The sequence below is a fragment of the Amblyomma maculatum genome, chromosome 2, assembly GCF_055883805.1.
Source record: "Amblyomma maculatum isolate TAMU_Amacu chromosome 2, ASM5588380v1, whole genome shotgun sequence".
Lineage (NCBI taxonomy): Eukaryota > Metazoa > Arthropoda > Arachnida > Ixodida > Ixodidae > Amblyomma > Amblyomma maculatum.
This window is the reverse complement of record NC_139345.1, coordinates 13315581-13341231: the sequence shown is the minus strand read 5'-3', so window position 1 is coordinate 13341231 and position 25651 is coordinate 13315581. Positions and strand designations below refer to the sequence as shown.

General features: G+C 45.4%; 3 protein-coding genes across 6 annotated transcripts in view; 1 reads left to right on the top strand and 2 right to left on the bottom strand.

The window, feature by feature from the left end:
* The window catches only part of LOC146197968 (uncharacterized), a 100693-nt gene extending 89052 nt beyond the window's left edge, over nt 1-11641 (bottom strand). Inside the window, exon 1 of one of the 2 annotated variants that reach the window (XM_084593251.1) lies at nt 11098-11641. The gene's annotated coding sequence lies outside the window, so the exon portion shown is untranslated. The remainder of the gene's footprint in view (nt 1-11097) is intronic. The other variant, XM_084593252.1, reaches the window with a different exon arrangement.
* A 287-nt stretch (nt 11642-11928) lies between these two features.
* On the top strand, nt 11929-14251 carry eIF1 (eukaryotic translation initiation factor eIF1). Its single transcript, XM_084593268.1, has 3 exons — nt 11929-12140; nt 13597-13754; nt 13934-14251. Exons 1-3 carry the CDS (start codon nt 12107-12109, stop codon nt 14078-14080), a joined length of 339 nt encoding a protein of 112 aa, XP_084449394.1. The 5' UTR covers nt 11929-12106; the 3' UTR covers nt 14081-14251.
* Nucleotides 14252-17545: 3294 nt separating this feature from the next.
* The window catches only part of rump (heterogeneous nuclear ribonucleoprotein rumpelstiltskin), a 40250-nt gene continuing 32144 nt past the window's right edge, over nt 17546-25651 (bottom strand). For 2 of the 3 annotated variants that reach the window (XM_084593254.1, XM_084593255.1), the window contains exons 11-12: nt 19541-19624; nt 17546-18652 (exon numbers count right to left, since the gene is read on the bottom strand). In XM_084593254.1, coding sequence (XP_084449380.1) covers nt 18597-18652; nt 19541-19624 — 140 coding nt within the window. In that variant the 3' untranslated portion in view covers nt 17546-18596. Of the gene's footprint in view, nt 18653-19540; nt 19677-25651 lie in introns of all 3 variants that reach the window. The other variant, XR_014704923.1, reaches the window with a different exon arrangement.

The following is a 25651-nucleotide window of genomic DNA, read 5'->3' as shown; positions in this document are numbered from 1 at the left end:
GCACCGCTAGGCGTCGCAGACGCGACGCTCATTGGCCGAAAAGGGACAAAGGGCAAGATGCGCCGAGATCGGCGGGAGCCGGCTGCCGCCGGAGGGAGACAGCAGCGAGCCGCGACAACGGAAGGACGCAAGGTAAATACCTCCCCGCTATACTTCTTTGTTGTCGCCATCTTGCCCTTCGAAGTGTCAGGCCCCATCCAAAAAGGATAGGGTCGCCAGCAAGACCTTCACCAGCGTTCTTTTTGGGAAAACCCAATAAACATCTGGTTCCGGGCAAAGTCCTGTTCTGTGTTGTGTCGTACTTCGCATTACCACTTTGCGACCGTGAGAACGGTTGCCCGTGGCGTGTGATCGCGGGAGCTCTGTGTTTGCGGCCTAGACCTCAGAAGAGGCTCGACGGCTTAGTAAGAACCCCCACAACTGGCGCCCAACGTGGGGCCCCATTGTGGGGAGTAGGAGCGGGGCGGAATACCGTCCCCCTCATAAACCCCACAAGTCGTGCAGCTATGTAATCAATGCACAATACATTTCTGGTAGTGACTTAAAGTGGCTTATTAACAACTGTGACCCCAACTAGCTCGCACACGAACACTGGCAACCAATGTATATTTTTAGCGTCGGCTTTATCATCACAAATGACGAGGGGAGCGTCAAGTGCCTGAGCAATGCTTGTGTGCACACTCTCTTAGCTGTCTGTCAAGAGCTCTCACCCGCACCTTGCAAAGGCGTCCTTGTTCTCGCTGACCATAGACATCCGAGGTAGACACCCATGCTCGTTGCTTCCGAACTTCGTGTTACCTTTTGAGGTTCAAAGCTCTCTTTTGTCGTTTTCAAACGCGTTATTGCCCTTGTTCCTCTTCTGTCCTCAAAGCTTGCGCCTGTCGCTTATGAAGGCGACTGTATTCTCAGCGAGTGGCAACCACACCCACGAAAGGTTCCGCCGAAGACGATGCCATTATGTGAGGTCATAGCAGATGGCAACTGATGAGCGGTATATCCATAAGGAGGAAATGGTCGTTCAAACATTCGCTGAATATACAGCCACATTCTCGCAATTCAAACATATAGTGTACAGACAAGTGATGCTAGGTGCAGCCACTTATCCAATAAGTTGCTGATCATGGCGTCAGGGCGTACTAGCTAGAGCCTGTCCCAAACTAACAACCGTAGTCTTCACAATGTTGCTATTGGATGTAGTAAATGAATACTGTTCACAGTGAGCATCTCTTCATCTGACGTTGCTTTCAAGTCACTTAATACAGCATAAAATCTCCTGTGATAGATGCTTGTGCACTTCTTGGCAACATATTTTCCTTGGTGGACGGAACTGTGTCGGACAATAGAGGTGAAAATAAAGCCGTTAAATGCATTTCTGCATTAAAACAGATCTTTATCACTGCAGCACACTTGGCCTCCCTTCGTCGTATAGACTGAGAGGAAAAAGGGGGAGAATCATTTTCAAGCACCCGATATATCGGTTGCTACGCAAGTTACATTAGGTGGTTCAACATTTATCAGTATGCTGGTGTTCCTTAAGCCGTATTCAGACTACAGTCGTATCCGCCGTAAGTATTGTATTTATCGCAGTGCTCATAGCAGCTAGGACTCCCATTTACGTAGCTTGCAACCGCGCATGTTCACACTGGACCGTTCGGTAGGATACATTCTTTACAACGACCAAGTCACCGCTTTGGGCCAAGTGGGTCTTGCATTTCTCAACATGGCGCCGGTTAGCAAACAGCTGATAGTGGAGATCTGGACTCTTGAAGCTCAAAATGAGCTTAGCATCGTGTGTGCACTCAACCTACGCAGATAAAGGAATAATAGAAGAATTTCGGTTTGTCAAATCTTCTTCGACAGCGCATGCCTGTCCGCATCGTCCAACAGTGGTCTTGCAGGCCAGTTTCCGTCCTACGTTGATGTCGCCACACCGCAACACTCGATCAAGAAAAACGGGGCAGCCCCACCCCCTTTTTGAACATAGTTCCGGTGTGCAGTCTGCCTACATCCCTGCTTGCGATATCCAGTTTACCAGTGCCCCGGAGCAATCTTGGAGACTGTTCGGGGCGGCGACTCAAAAGTTCGTACTACTGATTTCAAACAATGAGCCGAGGCGCACATGACAGACACTGAAACGTCCGCGGAATGTCGTCCCTCCTCAGAAGATACTGTTTTCCTTTTCTCTTTTATGGTGAGCTTCTTTCAAACTTCGATGGGTCCGCGCCAGCTCCATTCTGCGGCCCGACCGCAACGTCGCACCGCATCGGCCTTTCGCTGCAGGCCAACTGTTCTCTCTATTGTCAACGGAGCAATGGGCTGCGAGAATGCAATGGGATGAAACGGGCATCCCCCGCCTCCCTAACTTCACTTTTCTAAACTAGAGGGAGCACTTTCTTGTTGAGAATTTGTTCGCACATGAAAAAGGGATTAAGAAACCACTTACTGCTTTAACTCAGTGCACTGGCAATTTGCAGCCAGGCATCGTTTTGCACTTCTCTCTGTGCGATTTTAGCTATTGGTAGTAGAGAGCAGGCCCAAACCTTTTTTACGAGAGGCTCATAATTCCGTATCAAAGAAGATTCCGCACTGTACATGATCAAGCTGCGGGCAGACACAATCACTGACACAACACCAATAACAACGGCGAGCCGAGACACTGCAGCAGTGTAGGAGCATTGGATGATGTCGCCTACTAGCTCGTTTGCGCGCGAAATTTGGGAGGACCAGAAGCTCCGTGACAGGAAAGGGAAAACCAAAACGGCTGCGCGCACTGGCGCACAATGACCTCGTCAAATAATTCAATGTATTGAATACGACCATGAAAATTGTTTTGGCCCCATCAGTGCCTGACACAAAGTAAAGTAGTTTGCGACACTATCATCTTAAAGGGACAGAACACTGGAATTTAGATCTTGGTTTTTTTTCGCCGCAGTGGAAAGATTGATGTCTAAAATGTTCAATTCCATAACGGGTTTGTTAGAAACACTGTAGAAAATTTTTACTGGGAATTTTTCGATCAATGCGTGCGCCCGTTTTTATGTAGTCCGATGCTGGAAACCATGAGCAGCGACCACGATGACGACTGGTGGTCGACAAAGACGTACCGAAAACAATTATATCTTTCACTCGCCAAATAGTAATCAGAGATTTTTTGCGTAGAGTAACGTCCTTTTCAGTTTCACATTCAATGCTGTTACGGCACAATAACACACGCCCTCGTCGACAAAAGTTTTAGTGGGCACTGTCATTGATTCATTCACGAAATTACAAACAGTTGCGCCATCTAGTGCCAAAACCTGAAAGCATACCTCTCGCGGTCACGGGTGGTTTTCAATAAAGGCGCACTGGAGAGAGCGCAAAATATAATAAATTATGGCCAGCACTCTTAGAAGAAAAAAGAATAGTGTGCAGTTTCAAAAATCAGCAATATTTTGCTGACATGTAGTCACGTGGGGGGCTACACTGAAAGTACTAGGGTTTCCCCGCTAGATACCGCCTCGGTTGTTTTTATGCGATTTTCAATGGCAAAATAAAATTGTAAAGCCTCTTTTCTTTGATCCTTAGCTTTCATTAGCATGATGGGTCTACTGAGAGGGATGTTCTTTGATCGGGCATCCAAGAATCACCTGTGAAGTGAGGCTTTTACGTCGGCGTATGTGGCGCACTAGATCCTCTTTCGTCCCCGCTGCCGTCGTCATTGAGAACAGCGTCGATCTTGCTGCCATTCTTGATTATCGTAGTGTGTGTGAACTGTGCAATTTCATACTTCCATATGATATCACTCTTCTTCCCGTTTTGGCATACTTCGTCTTCAATGACAACACTTTTCTATTTCCCGTTGAAGTGCTGGGGCTCGCGAGATTCAACATTGCCAAGAAATCGAAAGGTCGGGTCCGAGAAATGGGATAACTTAGTAGGTCCGTTGTCTAAAAATTACCCAGGCAAAGTCCGGGGTCACGAGATATCAAAGGTGAGAAGTGGAACAAGGCAGGAAGGCGTAATGGCGTCAGCGAGAGAAGCGCATACGAAGATCCACGAAAGCGGAGGAAACGCTCTCGCTTCTCTCTCCCTTCCACTCCCGCGATGCTTTCTCCCGGGCCCAGAACCAACAGGAGAGAAGCCCCAGAGAGAGAAATTCAAGAACCACAATTGGCTAAGTCGACCGCTACTCCATGACGTCACCGACAATTGACTTTTATTTCCTTACTTTTTTTTACCTCCCGCGCAACTGACTCAATGGCACGACGGGACGCCACATCACGAAGACGCTAAGTCAAGCGATGCAGTGAAGCAACCTTTCGCTTTGCGGGAGAGCAGACGATGCCGCGAATGCGGCCGTCAGACAAATTTTGTCCTTATTTTCGCACAAAAATTTGCCTGAGGGCGTAAAGATCTCCCAATTGACAGATTATTTTTTATTTGGTACAAAATCACTTCACTATATCCGCTGACGTGCACTTATTTACTTCACTAAAATTGGACCCAAATTGTATTGAAAATGCAAAAATGGGATTGGGAAATTGAACTTCCTTCATTATAACTGCTATTTCTCTACAAGTGTCTTCGCTATAACAGGGCTAGACTGTATATCCACGATCAAGTTTAGCAAAGTACTGTCTTGTGACACAGTAAAGGTGCACCTGAAAGGGCCCAGCCAAAACCTGCGGTCAGTTTATGATGGCAGATTTAGCATTAAACATCACAGAATGAAAGTGAAGTGCCATCATGCAATGAAATCCTGCTATATCAGTGTATTTTAAGACAACATTCCTAAAATAATACTGATTTCCTTAAACCCATAGTGTGCTTTTTACTTTCCCGAGTGCTTCCAAGTTATATGTTCTCTCCAGTGGGCCCTTCAAATGACAGCAACACTCCTCATGGCTCTTGCAGAGATGAAGACTGCCAGACGACTTACAACTCATTCTGCATGTCCCTCTGATAAAAGTCCAGCAAGCGAATAGGTTATTTCTTATAGCTTTCTCTGCCAAGTATGTGAAGCTCATATTGTACCATAAGCTTTTCCCTTAGGTGTTACAGAGGCAGTGATAGCCTCTGTAACCCCTTTGTAAGCTAAAAAACTGTGGGTGTTTAAGCATGGTTTAAACTTTGTGATGGAGCGAAAGCTGCGAATGGTGCAGTGATAGCCTCTGTAACACCACCTTTTCAACCTATATTCCTTTTCCATAATTTTTCTTTAAGTTAGGTTCAGGGGAAAGGAAAGTGACTCATACTTTTGGTTGGACACCAGGGAATGGATCTAACAAGGGCAAGGTCATCATGTTTTCATATTTTTCCTTATAAATTGGTTTATAAAGAAGGAAAAGCGCAATATCTGTCAAGGTCACTTGAAGGTCAAATTTAGTGCCACGCAAAGTGAAGCTTTTGTTTTAACCATTTGACTGCCATTTGTACTACACACTAAGGGAGGGGAGAAGAGGAAGTAAAAGAGAGGTAGGGTGTGAATGAAAGGTGAAGATGTCATAGTACAGTGAGGTTTCACTTGTGGTCGGAGCTATCGAGGAGACCATGCACACACTTAACGACACTCATGAAATGCAGCACGCCGCTCAAGTCTTGGGCACACTCCGCTTGTCACCTAACAAACACCTCCACAATTACAAAGAACTCCGCACTCACATGCCAGCACAAACGCAGAAAAACGCACCCGATGCACTTCACCAGAAAAACCTCAAAGTACCACATACACGTGTGGTATTAGCAGCAGTAACTGATACAAAGGATGCTGATACAAGCGGATACAAGATATGTCTCGCATGTGCATGCTACGCTGTGTTAGTTGTGGGGTTAGGGTGCTGCTTGACGAATCCTTGGCCAAGGCGACGCCTGTTCTACCCAGCAGAGAAGTGCTGACGAGTGACGAGAGCGTTTGGGTGGTGGTAGAACAAAGAAGACTGTTTATCTCCATCTTTATAAGGATTAAAAAGGAACAAACCCAGTCTTCTTCAAAGTGACCTTGGAAAGTGAAAACTGCAATAACAGTGAGGACTTGCAAATTTTAGATATGTTTGCAGGAATTAAAAAGTAAAGCCGCAAACAAAAACATAGAATTATTTTTGTGTGCAGAGACAGAAATAATCCAGTAGTTAGTTGTTTTTAATGTTTTTGTCAACATTTTCCGGCAGGCACACTTTAATATAGTCCAACAAAAAAACCTTGTCAATGCATCCTTCTGCAAAAATATTAACCATGGAGTTCCCACATGGAGCACTTTCAGCTGTCTGGTGTTGTAGAGACCATTAATAGTCAATATTATATGCTTTTTGTTTACCGATAATATAGAAACCATGAGCCCCAACACATACTAAAACCTTGAAAATTGGTATGTGTTAATTTCTAAATCAGAACATTCAAATTCTTATTTCACTTGACATTCTATTTCAAGCTATTTTAGTTATCTCAATTATTGCTTTAACAAAATCTGAGCACCTCAGTTAATGAAAAGTTCGGCACAAGACTTAGCACAGCAGTCGTGTTCATAGAGCTGCATAGAGTTACTATACTAACTGCATGCAGCATCCACGGTGGCACAGTGTTTGCAGATGTGGTCTACCACTGAGAAAAACGAGACCACCACGCAGAAAATATTGACTAAATAAAAGTGCCCAATAGCCACAAGTGCACTTTTCACTATTTGCATTTTCCAAATGGCAAACTTCACTGGCTTTGGATATGGAAAACTATTTACAGCAGCTGGCCATACCACTGAAATTATAGCACAAACACATGGTTTGGCTTTGGCTAGCTTATTTGGCATGATGCTATACATCGGACACTGAACAATGAGTGATGTGTTAAAACTGTTTTCACTCGTAGGTTAATGAAGCTAGGTAGTCAGTGCAAGGGCATTTGCTCTGCTTCATTAAAATCTAAATGTTAAAAGCCATTGCAAATGGTCATTGCATTCATACCTGAAGCATTAAAGTGAATGTACTTGAGGACTATTATCTGATATACCAAGTTCATTCAAAGCATCTGTAGATATTTTTTTTTCTTTTTTCAACTCAAATTTTTACGTGCACAACACCATGCGGATTAGCAATAACCTCTTACTCAGCGTGACACAGCTAGTGCTAAGCAGCTTCTTTTACACTTTAGGCTAGAGAAATTTCAAATGCAAGATGTGCGAGTAGAACTCCATCAAAGATAAGTTTTAAACCAAATGCCACCATACTGCATGCACAGTTACACAAACTAAACTGAAAACTTAGAGGCAGAGATCACGCAGTGCTGATACGCTATGAGAACGGCCTACGTCAGAGACCTTTAATATGTATTATTTAGAAAGGAAGTGCCCAGGACACTGTGTCACTAGCGGGATCACTGCATTGTTGTGTTAAGTGGTGGTTCACCTGGTCCAAGCTCGAATTGAAGCACAGAGTTTCCTTAGCAAAAGTTGCCCTTGGCTCAGAAATCTGCCACAAGGTGGCGTTATATAGGCCCCTGTGAAAAGTGTCTGCTACATGTACTGCTGCACAGCAGTGACACAGAACTTCTGATCAAATTTATGCTTCTCCATCACTGTTTTTACCAGCATCTTTGTTTTTGTAATCACCTAAACTTTGTTAGCGCAAAATGGGAAAGTGGTGCACCTCCTCTTGGTTATCATTATCTGCATTTCATAGTGGATAATTAAAACCAAGGGAATTTGCTCTGCCAAAGACAACGAGATGAGTTAATTGCAATGTGTCTGTTGTTTTAGCTAGAGCTGTCACCTCTGCAGACTTGCAAGTGACGTGCTACAACTGTATGAAGGGTTATTGTTACACATCGCATTGTTGCGAACCTAGGTTCCATAGGATGTGCATTTCAAGCAGAGCTACATTGCAGACACTAAATTTGCAAACCATGCTTGCCAAGTGTGCCGTATGCCGAGAGTGCATGACAGCATTTGCTCAACCTTCTGTCCCCCAAATTAAGCAACTGCATTGTTTTGCTTTACTGCTGGAGCAACGCCCGTGAAAGCTTCGATTGGTGGTTTGCCGGCTACCACCACTCGAAATGTGCGTTTCACGGCCATGCTAGCTTTGGAATTGGGGCAACTTAATGCGCTCCCTCTTCAAGACGTGTTCTGCCTCAGTGGTAGCTAACAAAGGATTTACTTTGCAGTCGAGCTGTTGCACAGGTGAAACGCGTAGCTACATCGAACTGGCAGTGTTATGTCCCGGAGCATGAAAATACCGCTGCTGGCTCCATGTGCATAAAGGGCTTCACAACGAGAAGTGGATGTGGAAGTATTTAACAACTTGATAAAACTTTACGGGTCACTTCCAATATATGACGGGCACCTAACAGTGAACCTGATACTATGCGAGGCGACGCGCGCCGATACCACCGGCGACCACCGACACAGCGGACGAGGCGTGACGATGCTCGCGCCATCTAGTGAAATGGCCGGAGTGAATACCTCCTGTATTTCATGAGCAAAAAGAGACGCTGGTTTTTTAAGATGGCGTGTGTAACCGGACTGAAAGCAAGTACAGGTGTGAACATAAGTAAACGGAGCATGCTTTTCTGTTCAAATTAAAATAACGCCGTCTGCACTGGAGATAAAACAATATTTGTCCAGGTGACAGGGCACTAGTGTCTACTACCGCTGGTATGAACATACCACAACTAACAATTTCAATTACACAAGGCGTAAAAAATTTTAGAAGGAAATTACGTGTTCCATTTACTTTTGTCCACACCGCTACATCAGCCGCCCACATAGCAGCATTTCACAGAAGGTTCCTGGGCGAAGAGCAACTAAAATGAAGGTGCCAGCCAGCGCGTACTTGCATGCAAGCGAGAAAAGGAATGTATTCGCCCTTGACCTTGAACCAGGTGCAGTTTTACCTGTTTCAGCTGGTGGAGCCATGTCCTTCACACTTTTTGCCCCCAACAGTACATACATTTTAAGTGCCATGAAGAATATTTTCTGCTATGTGAGCTAAAATGCTGTTCAGGCATCAGCTTTTAGGAATCTATTCATATTTACCCAACATTAAAAAACAGCGACAAGAATATCACACAACTGCCCACTCCCATACCATTAACAAATTTGAAAAATGTGCAGGATACTGTCACATGTGGGTACCTCTGTCACACAGTCACTTTCGATCTTAGTTGAACTCGATCTGCGTTGAGGTTTTCAAGAAGGATTGAAGCACCCTGTGCTATACGGGCGCTTTCAATGAGCATAGAGAAAATTTCGTGTGGCGTGTGACAACCTCGATCTGCATTGAGTTGAATGCAGATCGAGTTCAATGAGGATCGAAACTGCGAGTGTGACAGGGGTATAAATTTCCAATGTGAAAGTGGCACCGTTTTATCACTCATACAGAAACAGCATGCTGCCTTTGCCTCGTCCATGTGTGTATGTCCTTCACACAGTGCAACAAACTGACCTCTACTTTTAACCCAAGCTTAGTGACAAGCTATGTGCACAATAGCTGCCAGACCTGTGTGCGTGACTAGCTAGTGCCAGTTAAAACACATTCGTGAAAAGATCGAACCCTTAAGTAGGAGTCTGCTAAGGCAGCAGCCGAGGAAAGTGTAAGAAAAGCCTTTCGATGTGCTGGCCACATATCTGGCACGAAATATGCTCTAAAAAAAAAAAAAAATGTCAGCACTGGTAACGGCTGTGACAAAAATATGAGTCATCTAAAGACGGGTAAAATAATTCGGAACTTCGTAAAGTGACCTAACCAAAGATAAATTATCTCAGTTTAAGCCGCGCGAGCTGGGTGATGCCAACAAAAATACTGATGTAAAAAAGCGGCTACGGCACAAGAATGCATTGCGCGACAATGCTTCCGATCCGGTCTAAATATATCCACGCAGAAGCCGAAAACAAAAAAATGACGCGCGTGCTACTTGTATGTAGTACGCGACATTCGGCTCATACTTGCAACCTATCCGCCGGGAGAACTGCAGTCAGTATAGATACGTTTGCATATAGTCCCCGAACAGGTCACACTTTATGAAGCCGCTAAGGCTCAAGTGCGTCCGACTGATAACGCTTCCCGCCGGAAACCCGACGCGACCACACTGCGCGGCCGCAATGCAATGAAGAGAACAAAAAAAAAAAAAAAAAGAAAAGAAAAGAGCGTCTTTAAACTGAACCCAGACCATCAAAGAGGTCGGATCCGCACTTCTGCCGGAAAATACCGCGCACGTGATCATATGCAAGGTCGGTATGCTGAGTGGCCGCAGGGTAAAGGCCAGTTTTTTTTTGTTTTTGCTCTCCCCGCAGCTAATTCTTCGAATTCTTTCCGTCTGTGGCACCAACAACAAAACACCGCTGGTGAGAGCAAGAAGGTGACGCCACGCGCATAAATTCAGACGCAGAAACCAATGCAAGACATACCGGGGACGCCCGGCCACAGCAGTCCACCCCACCGGCGAGTGCCATGTTTTTGACATCTCAACCATCGGCAGAGCAACCCTAAAATACAACTTGTGCTCACGACGGCCGCTTGTTCTCACTATCAGCGGTAGAGGCGCGTATGCTTAGCAAGTGCAGCAGCCGAGGCCAATTTATAATATAACGCAACCTGCAGGCGCCGAGAAACATGCCTCAAACGATATGGGGAAGGAGAGAGGAGGGGCGAAGGGCGACCCGCCGACGCGAACACGGATCGCAGCGTTCCATACTGCGTTCCTTGCACAGCCACGCATTGTTTCGCACAACTGACAAAAGCAGACGCGGTACAAATGTGCTATCGGCCTGTAACCAAATGTCAGTGACAGAGAGTACAGAATGGCTGGCTTCCCTCCATGTCCCCCTCAGCCCAACTATTCATTCTCAACTGCTCTGCCGTCACAAACAAGCTTCGTCTGGGCGTTCCTTTCACCATGTCAGGACCGATAGCATTCTGTCACATGCTGCGGTAACCGCGGGACACACACAGCTGATTAACCAGGGCCATTTTTAATTAAAGTAATTGAAAGCCAGTCAATTTTAAAGGACCTCGTGGTCTTAGGCCTACTGGTAGAAGTATGTCTCACTACCCCGCGCCAATGTCACGTCAAAAGCAAGCTCCCAACCATTTGCACAACAATGATCAATGAGAAATGGCATCGAGTACTTACGAATTTGTAGATGAATCCGAATCCTAGCAGAGTAGGATGCCAAAAAATAAGTGAGTTTCTTCTCAACTTCCTAGTTCACGTCGACAGTCCGCCTATGCAGACCGCTGGCATAGCCTCGACACCAGCACGACGCGGGCGCCGAGTTGGCCCGGCGGCGTTCAGATCGTGCAGTTCGAAAACTGTACTACTGTCACACGTTCAAAACTATCGATGATGACACGACAGGCCTCCGGAACGTTGAAGCGTTGCCCACAGGTAAATTTCAACTTTGAAACAACGGTATTCACCAGCGCCTTTGCCGATTCGGGCGCGCTGAGCTCTTCACTACCACACAAAACAGTCCAGTCCGTGTAGTACCTCGCCACGGATCAAAGGATCAAGCCGATTGCGTCCCATTTCCACAAAAATGACACAGGCCTGAATTAGCTAAAAAAAAAAAAAGAAAATAAAAAAAAAATGCACGCCAGAACTTTGTATGAGAATTTTCTCTCCGGTCACGTGCACGCTGAACCAGAATCATTCAACCCGTGATTCAACCATTCAACGCGGAGCATAGCGTTTTATCGTTATGTTTCACAACTTCTATCACAAAATCGAAACTAGCCTACTAACTTGATTCCGTACACTGTGCGAACAGAAATGAACTTGTTCTAATAAAAATAAGTTATTTTGGCGCACAAAATTATTTTGGACATTAATAATAAATCCATATTTTGTGCAAAGAATAAGCTATATAAATAAAATCAAGACGGCAATTTTCTTTACTTTGTTTTTCCTTTTTAACTTTTCTAGTTTTCTGCCGACCTACCCTCTAACTGGGCTGGTCCATTCCACATCCGGGCAAGTCTCGCTCCCAAATCTCAACGTGTTTCGTCACCACCTTTTGAGATCGTCTCTCGGACTTCCAGGCGTGCTCGTTTAGTGCAGTGTTCCAACTTGTTAGGAGCATCTGAAAATTCGTGCAGGAGGAACCCCTTACCTTTATTACAAGGTTTCAAAGGATTGCTGTATGTCTGCCGGCATTCAAAACCTCAAAACTTTTGGTGAGTAGGCCTTGGCATGCGCATTGTTGACACAAGGTCAGGCCAGCGTATTTGCGTCGTAGAGCCCAGTTTGTTTGCTTGTTTCTTCTTGGTTGTGTTTACTGAACGAAACATGAATTACGTGTGGCAAGCTTCATATCCAGTAGATTTGGACGCCATATAGTCGCGGGGTTTTTCCGGGAAGTGTGCTAAGGCATTCTGCAGTGTCACTAGCAACGTTGTGTTCTCTGAATTATGCATGTAACTGTTATGCTTCGTCTTTTTAGGATGGACATCATGACAGGGAATCATGACGGACATGATTGTTCATCCGAAATAACATACGCGAGGTTCTATGTGGTACTCATCTGACGAGTGGTGACCGACGAACGCGCAGGCGGGAAGATAGGCCTAACGTTTTGTCCGCCCCAAGGCCGGCTGTCTTTAGTTAAAAGTTATCCGCGATATTAAGGGCAACCGCCGACCTCAGTGAAGGTGGCTTGTGTCCGCAATGAGGCCGTGAACAGCAAATGATAAAATCTTGAACTACAGTATGGGTTGCACCACCGGCTGCGCAGATTTCCCGCATGTCATATGGGGAGGAGGAGAAATCAACCAAGGAATTTTTTGACTGCTGAAAAGCGGATGTCTGGTGTTTGTGGTTTGAAACAAATAATTCGCTGGTAGTATAACACCTGACATTCGTAAAGTAAGACTATGACTAGGCGTATTGCCTAGATGTGCGTCATGGAATTCCCTTACCAAAAAACCAACCAAAATGGTGACGTAGTGAGGACGCTCCTTGTTGTCTGGCGTCAAGCGTGTGTTGTGTGCGCTTCATGTGATCGTACTTTTTTTTTTAATGGTCCCGTGTTTCACCCGTGCGGCGTCACATTTTCCTTTTCCATACTTAAGGCCCGTTCACACTTGCCACTCGTCGAACAGTCAGTCGCAGGCCGATCGCGCACTGCTCGATTTTTCGATAACCAATTAGCGGCGCAGCTGGAGTTAACGGAAGAGTTGACGGTTGCGCAGGGCGTTGTCTTTTAACAGATCAAGTCAGGAGGGGCAGCAGTGCATTTTAAGAGGAATGCTATGGAAACAGATTGTGCAGAAGTACCGGATACGGCCCAAGAATTTTCGTTCCTCTTCCTTTCCATGAGTGGGCAATGTGTTCGGAAGGCAGGTCAGATGGATGAGCTGGACATCTTATACTCATGATCCACTATATCAAAGCAGTGCATATTGTAATATTTTAAAATTTTAAATTTGCTCACTGTATTTTTCACGCCATACATTCATTGTTTAAGCTGTGTACACATGTGACTGCTCATTTCTGTGTTGAGATACTTATTCTCCTTCTTCCACCTTATTTCGCTCTAGGAAAGTTCTTTGCTAATGAACAAACAAGATCGACTGCTCTTGTGCACGCTGTAATGTGCCCCATTGCCACCTTCCTCCTACATTTTTACCGCAGACCCCTTTGCTGATGCCATCAGGGGTGATGAGCAAGGTGTCCAGGACGGTCTAATTCACGTTCGTATCCAGCAGCGCAACGGTCGAAAGACCCTCACAACTGTGCAGGGCATATCAGACGACTATGACAAGAAGAAAATCGTGAGGGCTTGCAAGAAGGTGTGTATAAGGACGTGTAAAGGTAGGCCACTAGGTTTCCACACACCTAGCTTTGTGTGGAAACTGGTGCCTTTGCCCAGGCGCTGTCCAGTTAGTGTCAAGCATGTATTCATAGTTTGCACTTTGACTGTAGACATGTGGCACTTTACCAATGCCCGATCTGGTTTTCCAATGTACAGGAGTTTGCCTGCAATGGCACTGTGGTGGAGCACCCGGAGTATGGTGAGGTTATGCAGCTGCAGGGAGACCAGCGCAATAACATCTGTCAGTTCCTGACACGCATTGGCATTGCCAAGCCCGAGCAGCTCAAGGTGCACGGCTTCTGAGCGCCACACAATGTACCTCCTGCTTGTGGACAACTTCCACCAAGATTCAGCACCAGATTGACGCCTCCAAGCATTTCCAGATGGGAACCAGCTGCTGGGAGATTTTTTTTTTTTTTGTCTGTTTGTCACATCAGTCCTGAAATAAAATTGTACAAAATGGCTTGTCACTAACACTTGACAGGGATCTGGATTCCTTCTTTTTGCTGATGTGTACTGCAAGGATACACACTTCTGCAGTGAAGGCCTTTGGTGCAAGTCTCCACACAAGCCATCAGCCAGAGACTTGCAGATTTGCCTCCAGTGCAAGTATTGGTCTAAAATATGCAGCATGTGCATGGATATGACTGGTAGCTAGCTCATTAGAATCTCATTTGCTGTTAATTCTGTAGTTAGCAAGTGCTGACAGGCGAAGAAGGGAAAGTTGAACCTTACAATGGCTCATACTACCCAGCCTAGGTTGCTGCTATTTTCAGGATGAGGAGCAATCTTTCCCCTTTAGCGCGTCTATGGCCTTCAATGTGCAGGATAAGCAACCGCGAGACTGATTACTACGTAGGCATTCAGGGTGCTCAAGTCCCTGCACACCACTAACTCTCGTCTGTCCCTATGTTCAGGCTCTCAACACTACCAGCCAGGCCGGTGGCGATGGCATGCACGGCCTGGTCCTCTGGACTTCGAATGCTTTTTTACAAGGGAGCTATGGGTATGGTGATCTTGAGCAGTACCATAAAATATATGGCTACAACTGGCTTTTTCCATTTGCCTAGTGCAGAATTAGCTTATGTGGTGTGTAAATATGAGTTACATCCAAATTATTTTTGCTAAGGAATAGTGAACTGTGCTAATGAGTAAATTCTAGTGTGGATGAAGTGCAAAATGCCTACATGTAACCAATCCCTTTACTCCGAATTCCTTGGCGTCGTTACCCTGCTGTACCGTAAACCAAGCGCGTGGATGAGCAGCGTCATCGCCCCTCTTGTCCGGTGCGATGACAGTGGGAATTCCATTGTGTCATTGGATATCATATTCTCCCGCCACGTCCTGCTCGTGTGTTCGTTTCCAGCGGAAAGTTGACCCTTCTCCATTTCATTAACATTTTTCTTAGCAGATAATTTCAGGGTAAATTTCAGATTGTGCAGTTTCTAGCACAGATTTAAGCTCCTCCCCATGACAATGGTACAAAGGCCACTTTTCCCTTTCCTGTCTAGTACCAGTCACATTGCCATAAAAAGGCATGTCTTACCGGCACTATAACTCCACATACAAGTGCTGGTAATTGCTAATTAATGGTAATGACAATAAATTAACAGGAAGTCAACCTCCAATTATACAAATACCATTTTGTAGTTCCAAAATCTCTGCATTCTCCACCAATGCTTAGTTTGCCCTTCTATCAGCATACAGATGTTATAAAACGTCCTGGGGGAACAATTTGGACACCTGGTCCTCTGCCCACATAAATCGCGCTCATCCTTATTGCCCATTAAACATTTTGCAATGGTCACTAGCTCAACGATTGCTTACATTCCGTGCTCAATCAACATACTGGAGTACGATCACTGCCCACTGTTCCTTAGATCCTCCTTCCCTTTCAAAGTGAAACCAGCATACGGACATGAACATTAAAAACCATTAAACTTCCTTGTTCCCCAACAAAACATGTGGGTGTGCACATTATGAAACTATGAAGTGTGAAAATGCCACCTCCAGTCACTCCACTTGCCAAAACTTCAGGTGTCTGTTCAGGCGGGCAACAATAACCACCACTGCTTACATGTGGCCAAAATAATTGGCAGCAATAGTTCAGCTTAATCATCAATTTTAAATATCACGAATAAAAACAAGGCCACATATGCATGCAAAGAAATTTATTGGCTACATGTGTTCAGCACTTCCTGCTTTCCTGCACACCAACATATTACAAGCAGACAAATTCTATTCATAGTACAACTTTTAACACTTGCAAACCAAAAAGGTAGCTGGTCTATGTTATGCCTTGAACTCAAAAGAAAAACATGTTTTCATAAAAACTTACCACATACTTACCCCACCACATCCAGGCTTTCAGACCAAACGTCAAGCAGGAGACTTCTCATTTGGACAGCAAAGTTCGAGAGTTGGAATTCATGGCTCTTGAGCAATGCATAGACTCTTTAGAACTGCTAATCCACAAACCATTTGCCATATAGAGTTCATTGCATCCAGGCAATAGCCCGTGGAATTACCAAGAGTGTGGACCAATGTTTCAACAAGGCATTGGAACAGTGGAAGGACTATCTCCTTTTGCAACGTCCTTGTCCACATGACATGAGCACACGGTGATCCCCAAAAAAGTCTTGACAATTTTCAAGTTACTTAGCTAACGAGAAATCCGACCAAGGCAGCAAAGATGCCACCCACATGGCAGCAGACCTACATGGATACAAATGTCTCGCAAGCCACGTTGCAGGCAACCGCTAACTGCAGAAAATGATCGCAGCTTAACGCTGCTGACCACGCATTTGTAGAGCTATCCAATTTCCACGTGATAGGAACTTTCCTTCTCTGGAAGGAAACTTCTCAGTCCCATATTACTAAAATGCTGCTTTGGACCAAGCACCACAATCCAGACAGGCCAGACAAAATCGGCTGTGGAACTACATTGAGCGACGAACTCAGCAGTGCCAGACCCATACACTGTACTCATCTGAACAAAGCCTTCATGAATCGATGGATGTGTGCACAGCAGCAGTGTTGATCTTACTATAGAAGACAACTCTCCATCATCGCAATGCACAGCACTGAATGCGCCAGCCGCGCACGCATACGCACACAAAAAAAATTGATGAAAAAAAAAAATGTAGTGAAGAGACGAACAAAACGGTGCCCGTGGACGTCTCTTATGTTCTACATGTGCATACTAAATGGAGCAATTTGTGCAAAAAGATACAATATAGACACTTAGTATCATATAGACTCTTAGCCAACCAGACACTAGACAGGTGTTCCTTACTTGCTGGTGCATTTTACGTACAAGTGCCATGCCATTCCAGGCCTGACTGAACAAATTGCAGCAAAAGACTGAATTAGAGAAGATAAAGTTCTCTTGCAGAAGTGATAAAAAAATTTCTTCCGATCTACTGGAGGGAAAAAAAATTGATCAAGAGCCTCATAAAATAAAGCCAGGTCAATGGAGCTAGGCCTAAATGAATTATTAACGGTAGGGTTATAGCGAGAGCACACTGTTTTCAAGCTGCACCAAGCATAGTTGAATATCTGCGCACTAGCAGCTGTCCACAAAGATGACAGCAGGAAGCTACAGCCCGCAGGCAGGAGTCGCTAGCGTTGTCCGCATGCTAGTTCCAACAGCTGCCACGCTATTTGAAAGCGCATGAGATGACCAGCAGGGTTAGTCCAACGATTGATATGTCGTGAACAGTGGATCCCACCGCCACACCACAGGCAAGACACGTCTGAAAACAAGAGTTGCACACGGAGACAAAGGAAGCTTTATTCTAGAAGCAACAAGCTTGGTTCAGAGGCAAGTGCAGCCACCTGCCTAGCATATTCTGCAGAGCCCACGTTGTAGACCACACAATCAAGAGGAACGGCCAGGTGGCTTCACAGCAACAGCTGTGGCATAAATCAGAGGTTCCCCTGACCAATGCTGCAGCCAGGTGCCCATGCAAATGTACAAATGAGGATGCTTCCTTCAACGCTGCTGCCCTAATGCTAAACAAAAGAAAAAGAAAAAAGGATCACGAGCAAGGGTAAAACTGTACTGTGACTATGGGACTCTTATCTGCAATTACTGCACTGTGGGAATTGTGTGGGAATGAAGAAAAATAGAAAGAATGCCCCATGCATGCCACTCTCACAGAGAAAAAAAAGTGCACAATGGACGAGTTCAATGATGTAGCAGCGCAATGTCACAGACCTGTAGATTTAATGAGCCACCAGACATTTCCTTTGCATCCTTCTGCGGAACCCGGTAAACAAGTGCTCATTATTGAAATAAGTGGAAGTTGCAACCACTAGGAGGAAAAAGAATACGAAATTTAACAAGCACACCATAAGTTGAGTTTCCTGCTTTATGTAAAGACTGCTGTGATGATGTTAGCAAAAAAAGAAAAAAAGTGACAGGTCTAAAAACCAGTAACGAGTTCTGTACTTTCGCGCCCTGGACTGAAAATGATGATGTGCTTAGAGTACAAACAAGAGATGGTGTAGATAAAAAGAAGATGGAACCATTCCCCCTCCTCACAGCATGTGCGGCCGGATGTAGTGCCAATAGCTCGCCCACCACCGGAACCAGCCATCTTGTTTCAATGGAGGACTGCTGTGGAACGGAGGAGATGGAGCCATCCGTGAGCAGGAGGTTTACGTGGAAGGATGACAGCACACAGGATGTGGACGCTCAGTTGACAGTGGAAGAAAACAGGGGGAAAAAAAAAAAGAAAAAAGACTGGAGCCCATGGAAAGGAAGACGGGAGAAAACCAGGAGGACTGACGATGAAAAAGGACGCAACCACGATGCTCAGTAGAGGCGTACGTCGATCTGGCGGTTCTCGATGCGGATGCCATTCATCATGTCTGAAAATGAAGTCAAGGCAAACAAAAAGAGCACACCAAAGCAATCATGCAATGTTCATTCTTTCTGTAAATTACCACACAATAGACACACGAATAAAAATACTGCATTATGACGCAAAGTCGGATACTTTCCATGGGACTGCACTATAGTTAAGTTTCTTAATTTCACCAGAATAGCTCTCATTTCTCCACCTCACACACATATAGACACAGCTGCCAATAAACACTGCATTGCACCGCCCTAAACCACCACCGCACCAAACAAGTCCAAAATCGATGTCAGAAAACTGCATCACGTATAAAGTTTTTGCAAGACATGCCTACACACTTTGACAGTAACTTACCCAATGGCAATGGTCGTAGTTGCAACTTGGACACTGTCCGAAACAAGTCAGGTAAACATAGATACCACACCAGAAAGCTCGGAAAATTCAACCACCTAAGCTTCTTTAATTTGCGCCAACATCATACCGTACGCTGGGGCGTATTCCTGAACAGTGAACTATACAGAGACACATGTCCTAGATCTAAAAGTCTTATTCAGAGATTTCAGTTTTAGGACGCCCCAGAATATCATCTAAAGGTACAGATGAGCTAAGGAATGTACTGCTGTGCACTATATATCGAGTTATCAAAACATTAAACAATCCCCTTCAAACTACTTAGAATCAACTATATATTATGTGATTCACTGCAATCACAGATGCTAATGCAGGAATAAGGCTTTTATGAGGTGGCCAGGGAGGTGTACAGATGAAATACATCAGCACACCTATAAACTCGAGTTTACCTTGCCTTGGACCTGATGGTTTCAGCAAAGAATATGAAAACCAAAACTTGCAATGCCACTGCTGGAGCAGCAGCAGAGCACTCAACAAAAAAGGATACCAACAGCACGCTGGGCATCCCGCTCGGAGTTGAAACGCACAATTGCGGTACCACGTCCTTTCATGTCAGTGTACCGCACGCTCCCTGCATCAAAAACCAAAGGAGGACCTCGAACCTGGCTGCTTGCTGCGAGGGGCTTGAAGAAAAAAAGACCAAGGCACTGCCTCAGCATGGGGAGTTTTTACAGCCCGTTCTAGGCAGGTCGCCATGGTGGGTGCGTATGCAAACTCTATGCAAAGCCTGCCAACCTCTCACTCCTAAACACTAGCGACAAGGCTGCTTAAACTGGGTGAGCACTGTATGAGCGCCCCAAATATGTAGAGTCCCAAAAGCGCCTAGCATCACCAAATTAAGCCTTAGCGGCACTTGACCAAGCTCCACCATCACTTTGCATCCATACCTCATGCTACAAGACCACTTGCTTATCTCATAGTGTCCTACCCAGTGGACACTGCCATGAAAAACAACACAAATGCAACGGTAGTAACCTCTGTTAATCCAGATATGCAGACTATTCATTTTGCATGCTTGACCAGCCAACACCCAATAAGTCTATGGGCTAATCTGGACACTGTGCATCTTGTATAGGTAAATTTGAGCATCATGTATGATTGGGGTGGCAAGACCTGAATTGAATGCCGAGAAGATCATTTCTGACGTGCACGCTGCAGCACGTGCATATTGAGAGGGTTTGCCTGTGGCCAGACCATACATGACATCAAGAAATCACTGCACTCTAAGTCTAGGAATTTACACTGTCAAAAGTCATGATTTGTTAAACATCTGTGTATGCACCTGTCCAGCATGCCTATATAATTGTTCGTTTTACTCTGACACTAAATGAAGGGCACCACTTCACATGTTAAGACGCACTTGTGGATTTTTGCAGTTTTGTGCTTTCTACCTATGAGTGCTCTTCACTTGGAATTTTTAGCAGATTTTCCTGTGGCCATTTGAGTGTGCACTTTTGAAGATGAATATGGAATATAACAAACGAATTTACATGCAAAATCAGGCTTCATAATGAGTTTAGACTGTATATGTATAAAACAAGTAACCTAATTACAGCTCTGGTCTAAGCAGAGAACTCCTAATGGACAAGAAATTGCCAGGAGGAACCTTTATCCAACCCCTATACAGTACAGATCTGGATGCAACTATCCAGCTTTTTTGCTGTAAAACCTCATTGATTCAGAAAAGGAGCTAATAAGGGCAGTGCAACTAGGTAACTGGGAAAGCTAATTTATTTGTATGTCCCACGATTAGTATCAGGTAACTTGGCCAAGGTGAAGCGATGCCACGTTCAGGTCACAAGCTACTCGACAAGTGATTGTTCAAATACTTATCCTCATGCCTGAAGTGCATATAGTCCCTTCAAGAGATGGAAGGAGCCATACAGTTTCGTTTACGACTTTCAGCTAGCACCGCTGCAGGCGGCTATCAGTACCGATCTGCCTGCAAATTGACGCATTGCCACATGCCATTTAGAACGCTAACTGCCTTGCGATTCTTTTCGAAGACATACCACAGTGGCACCAATAAAAGCTTCCTTTGCTTCCATTTCTGCTCTTCTAGAGTGCTTTGAAACCGCATGTTCGTCACATGCTTTTCACCGTTTGTGCAAGGAAGCCTCCTCGCGTGCAAACAAGCTCAGCTTTGCCACATGACCCACTAACAGAAGCTGCGGAGATTGTCTTTATGGTCCTGCTTATATTTCCAATAATGTGCACTAATTGAAGCATTTTATACAAATGCAAAAATCATCCTTACGAAGTTTTCGCATTAAAATGGGAGAACCATTGCCCAGGTTTTCACTAAATAAATTTACATTCACATGAGTGGCTTTTGGCCCTATCGAAGAACGCCATCCGATAATTCAACATTTGGGCAATTTGGATGTTTTTTCACTCGCATCTAAGTCTGAATTAAGGTTTCACTTACCATCACCCCAGGGCTTTATACTTTATTAACAAGTCCACCAGTGTACATTCCCAAGAAGATAGAATTTCCTGACAAGCTATAACCACTCATGGATAGGGTATATGAGGAGCGCATAATTACCACTGATGTTGCACTTCCAGGTGTAAAAAAAAGAAGTCTTCAATTAAACATCACGACCGCTTACAGAGCATGCCATGACAAGCTGCAGCATGAGGAAGAAAAAGAACAAGCTTCCATAGTGCCGCCCAATATTACACAGCTGACAGCACACATTCGTACGGGCTGAAGAGAAGTTCACCCAATGCAGACCTGCCTACAGCCAGCAAGGTCACGTGTTTGGCTTTCACAGCACCACTTTGAAGTAATGTCATTTTGCTTGCGACTGCCTTCCAGAAAATACTTGTAGCTTTCATTGTGCTATAAGTAGCGCAACTGCACAAGTGTGTGAGGGTGAAAAGGTCTAAAATCTTCCAAAGTGCTACATTATCAACTAGAGATGACTAATGTGATGAACAGATATTAAGAATAAACCTTTGCAAACAAAGCTCAGTTGGCCATAAAAAGAATACATCAAACTCCTTATGGCAAGGCATCTTCACCATTCTAAGCAGGTGACCAGTAACAATGCAGCACGCACTTGCGCCAATTCACGCTTTTATCCCATACCCACCAACAGTGATGCTTGGTTGTGGGCTTGCATATCCCTACTGTACTTATGCCAGCTCTAGAAAAAGCTTCTCCATTATAGTAATCTGAGTTGCCATCTCTTCACTAACTAGATGGAACCGATGAAATTTATTATTAAAGGGATAAGTTTTGTAGTCTTGACAGATAATACGGAACATCATTATTCTATTTCTGAAATTTGAGCACCGTAGATACATTCTTTATTTCAAAATAAGTGGCTGAAGCTGACACAGCGAAGCTCCTCCCACCGACAGCGATTGCCATGTTGAGATACTTAGTGACATTACAGAGCCACACCGGCCACCGCATCATCTGCTGCTGTGCCGACGCCGATAAGCTAGCACCGCAATCGACCAATGGCAGCACTGCCCCCACCGTTGTAAACGCCGCTGCGCCAGCCATGCCTTCTGGCGCAAGCTATCAGTGCCAGAGATACGGCGCAAACCTCACGGCAGTATCAGAAAAGCATTTGTTTTTCTCGTAATAAGCCCCCGAAAAAGAAATTTCAAAATGAATGCGTCTTGCCGACCCATACGGTGGGAGTTTTTGCACACAGCTGGTGCAGTGCCCATCTTGTACACTAGTTCCCCTGCTAAAGCATTATCGAAAATAATCATTTTCTTTACTATGAAACAGTGGGGTTGAGAAGTTTCATGATCGAGTGGTCCATTTACTAATGCGCCTCGCTGATCTATCACAAAGTGCCGTCCGCTGTGGCTTCGATGTTAAGTAATTTAGGCCCAGTGACGATTAGGTTGAAGCAGAAAGCCAGAGCGCCATCATCCTTCGCACTTGTAGATGACGTCGCTGTAAGCTTGCGGCATTTGGTGCTGTAAGTCTCATGAGCATATCGTATACTTTCATAGTGCCGCTAGGGCCAGACTTAGGCCTAACAATGAGCAGCATAAACGATGCTGCTAAGAGGGGTATTGGGTGCTTCGATGTAGTGCACCACAGCCTACATTACGCTGCTGCGCTGTCAGGCAGTACCCGAAGAATGTACAAAAGCGCTGGCAGACAGCACTATAGACCGTTTACAGCGAGTAGTTCAACTCTTCCCTAACAGGTGGCGCCACTAGGACGGCCGTCATTGCTGGCCTTCGGAACGCATCGGCGCGCAGTGCTAAACTGCTGCTGTGTATCTTGTGTAAGAATACCAGCTGACTTTTAAACAGCGCTGCTTTGATGCAGGTGTCATCTGTATTATCGAAGTATTCTGCGAGGAAGTAGAGCTAATGGCCCTATTGTTTATTGGCGGAATAACAGAAGACGATAAGGTGCACATTATGGCCTAGGCAACCGTTTTTCTGGGAGATGTATCACGAGTTCATGTTCCTTTCTGGGACAAGAAAGCGCCTGTGAATTGAAGAGAATGGCTATACCTCACGCCCCAGCTCGTTCTAGCACCGGCAGTAGCCATGGCAATGCGAGAACGACCCTGACGTGCGTTTTCTCAGGAATTGGATATTGAGTCTTTGCACTGCTGCCGAGTTTTTTTCGCAGGGCGAGGTACCTTGACGTTGCTATTAATGTCTATGCAGTTATACGAATTGATTGCGCAGAGAAGGAAAGTTAGTGTGGGCATGTAAGTGAATCTGTTTACTTTAATTAGGTACTATTTCCTAGGATATGCGGGATCGAATCTCGGCCTCGGCGGCTGCTTTTCGCTGGAGCCAAAAACCCAGGCGCCCGTGTTTTGTGCGATATCAGTGCACATTAAAGAACCCCAAGGGGATGGGAATTTCCGCAGTCCTCCACTCATAGTCTGAGTCGCTTTGGGACGGAACACCGCACAAACAAAACCAAACTTTAATTAGACAAGTACTGCTGAAATACATGTAATAACTGCTGCTTTTATGAAACTAATGCACGGGCCAATGATGAAATTTACCATAAGATTTTTTTATATCCCCGCTTGCTTGGGCTGCGTACCGTGCGTTCTGAATTCCGGTGCAGTTTCCAGTCGCCTTCGCCCGAGCGCAGGTAAACGCCGCTGAGCGCCTGATGCGGCCTTCAAGCAGCGTAATAGCTTTTTGAAGCCAGGACGTTTACAGGAGATAAAATTATATCTTATCAATTGTCGGGGATTACACGCGCGTCCATATCGAGCAGTAAGTATTGTGCACAATGTTAAATGAACATTCATAATGCGTCTCAGCCAGCACAGTCTGAGCATGCGTTCGCCCTTTGCGCAAGAAAATAAAAAAAAAATTAAGTTTGAGGGAATAATCAGTTTGTAATCTATTCAGTTTTACAGAAAGTCACGTTTTCCACAAAGGGCACTAGAGAGGGAATTGATAAAAAAAGCAAAAAAAAAAAAAAAGAAAGAGTCGACGGCTGATGGGTTTGTCGAAACGTTCTAGCCAATGCAGACATTTAGGAGGACGCAATAAATGAACTACGTGGTTAAATTAAACATCTTTTAGCACTTACACATACTACAGCCATTCACATGAAGTTTATTGCCTGTCTACCAGCTCGTTGCCCCCAGCGATAGCGGGTACGCCGCACCGTGCAGCCGAGTACTAGCGCGCCGAAAGCCGTCAAACCAGAAGGCCCGAAGGCCAGCGATGGCGGAAGGGTCACATGATCAAATATGGCAGCGCCCATGCGCTCGCGCTGTAAAGGGTCTATACACCTTCAACATTTTATGTGTTGCTTTTGAGGCACTTTTAAATGTGCAATGCGTACGCTGTCTGAGCGGTCAGCTCGTGTACCTTTCATACTCAGGCACCGACGTGCACCTGAATTCCGTGCACAGATGCCACTATTATCCAGATTAAGAGCAGTAAAAGAGATCAAGGAAAACCTCAGTTTGTGGTAACCTCGGTAATGTTGTGCCCGGCCAAAGCCGCCCAGAAATTCAGCCGGACGCCAAGCTTCTTCGGCGAACGCCTCCTTCACAAAATCCGGATACTTCTCTGCAAAGCATCAGTGCACTGGAGGCGAGCCGTGCCAAAGGGAGAAAAGAGACGTGTTTCAACATGAGCTGAGCATCCAGACAGCATGGCGCCGTGGCCCTGGGGGTGGACCCCTTCTCGCCCCGCGGCATATTTGAAGCGAGAGCACAGTAAGCTCTCCCATTGGCCCTGCGAAAGTGCTGCCGTCGGATTGTACCATTTGAGCGTCAACGGCTTCTCGGTTTACGGAGACTCAAGTGCTTCCGTTCGAGACTCCGAGTGTGAGTTCATCACTAGCGTCCATCGGGAGCAGTTCGCCCCCTGACAGTGCGGACGTGGCGGAATCTCCCCGGCCGTCGCTGCGCGAGAACAGTCGCGTATGGCTATGTTAGCTTTCGGCCCCAGAGCCGAATTCGTTGTTTAAATGCCCGTAAATAGTGTATAAAGCTTTTTCTTCATCTCACCAGCGCCGACCGCCCAGGGAGCTGACAGCCCTCGTTCACGAAACTGGTGACAAGCGCTACGCAACCATCTCCTTGGCACAACCTTGTTGACGGTGGGCTACTATGTGACAGTAAGCAGC

Coding starts and splice junctions, on each gene's coding strand:
- eIF1 (XM_084593268.1), top strand. CDS start 12,107: ATGTCTGCCGGCATTCAAAACCTCAAAACTTTTG. Junction 12,141..13,596: donor TCAAAACCTCAAAACTTTTG/GTGAGTAGGCCT, acceptor TTTTTACCGCAG/ACCCCTTTGCTGATGCCATC. Junction 13,755..13,933: donor TCGTGAGGGCTTGCAAGAAG/GTGTGTATAAGG, acceptor TCCAATGTACAG/GAGTTTGCCTGCAATGGCAC.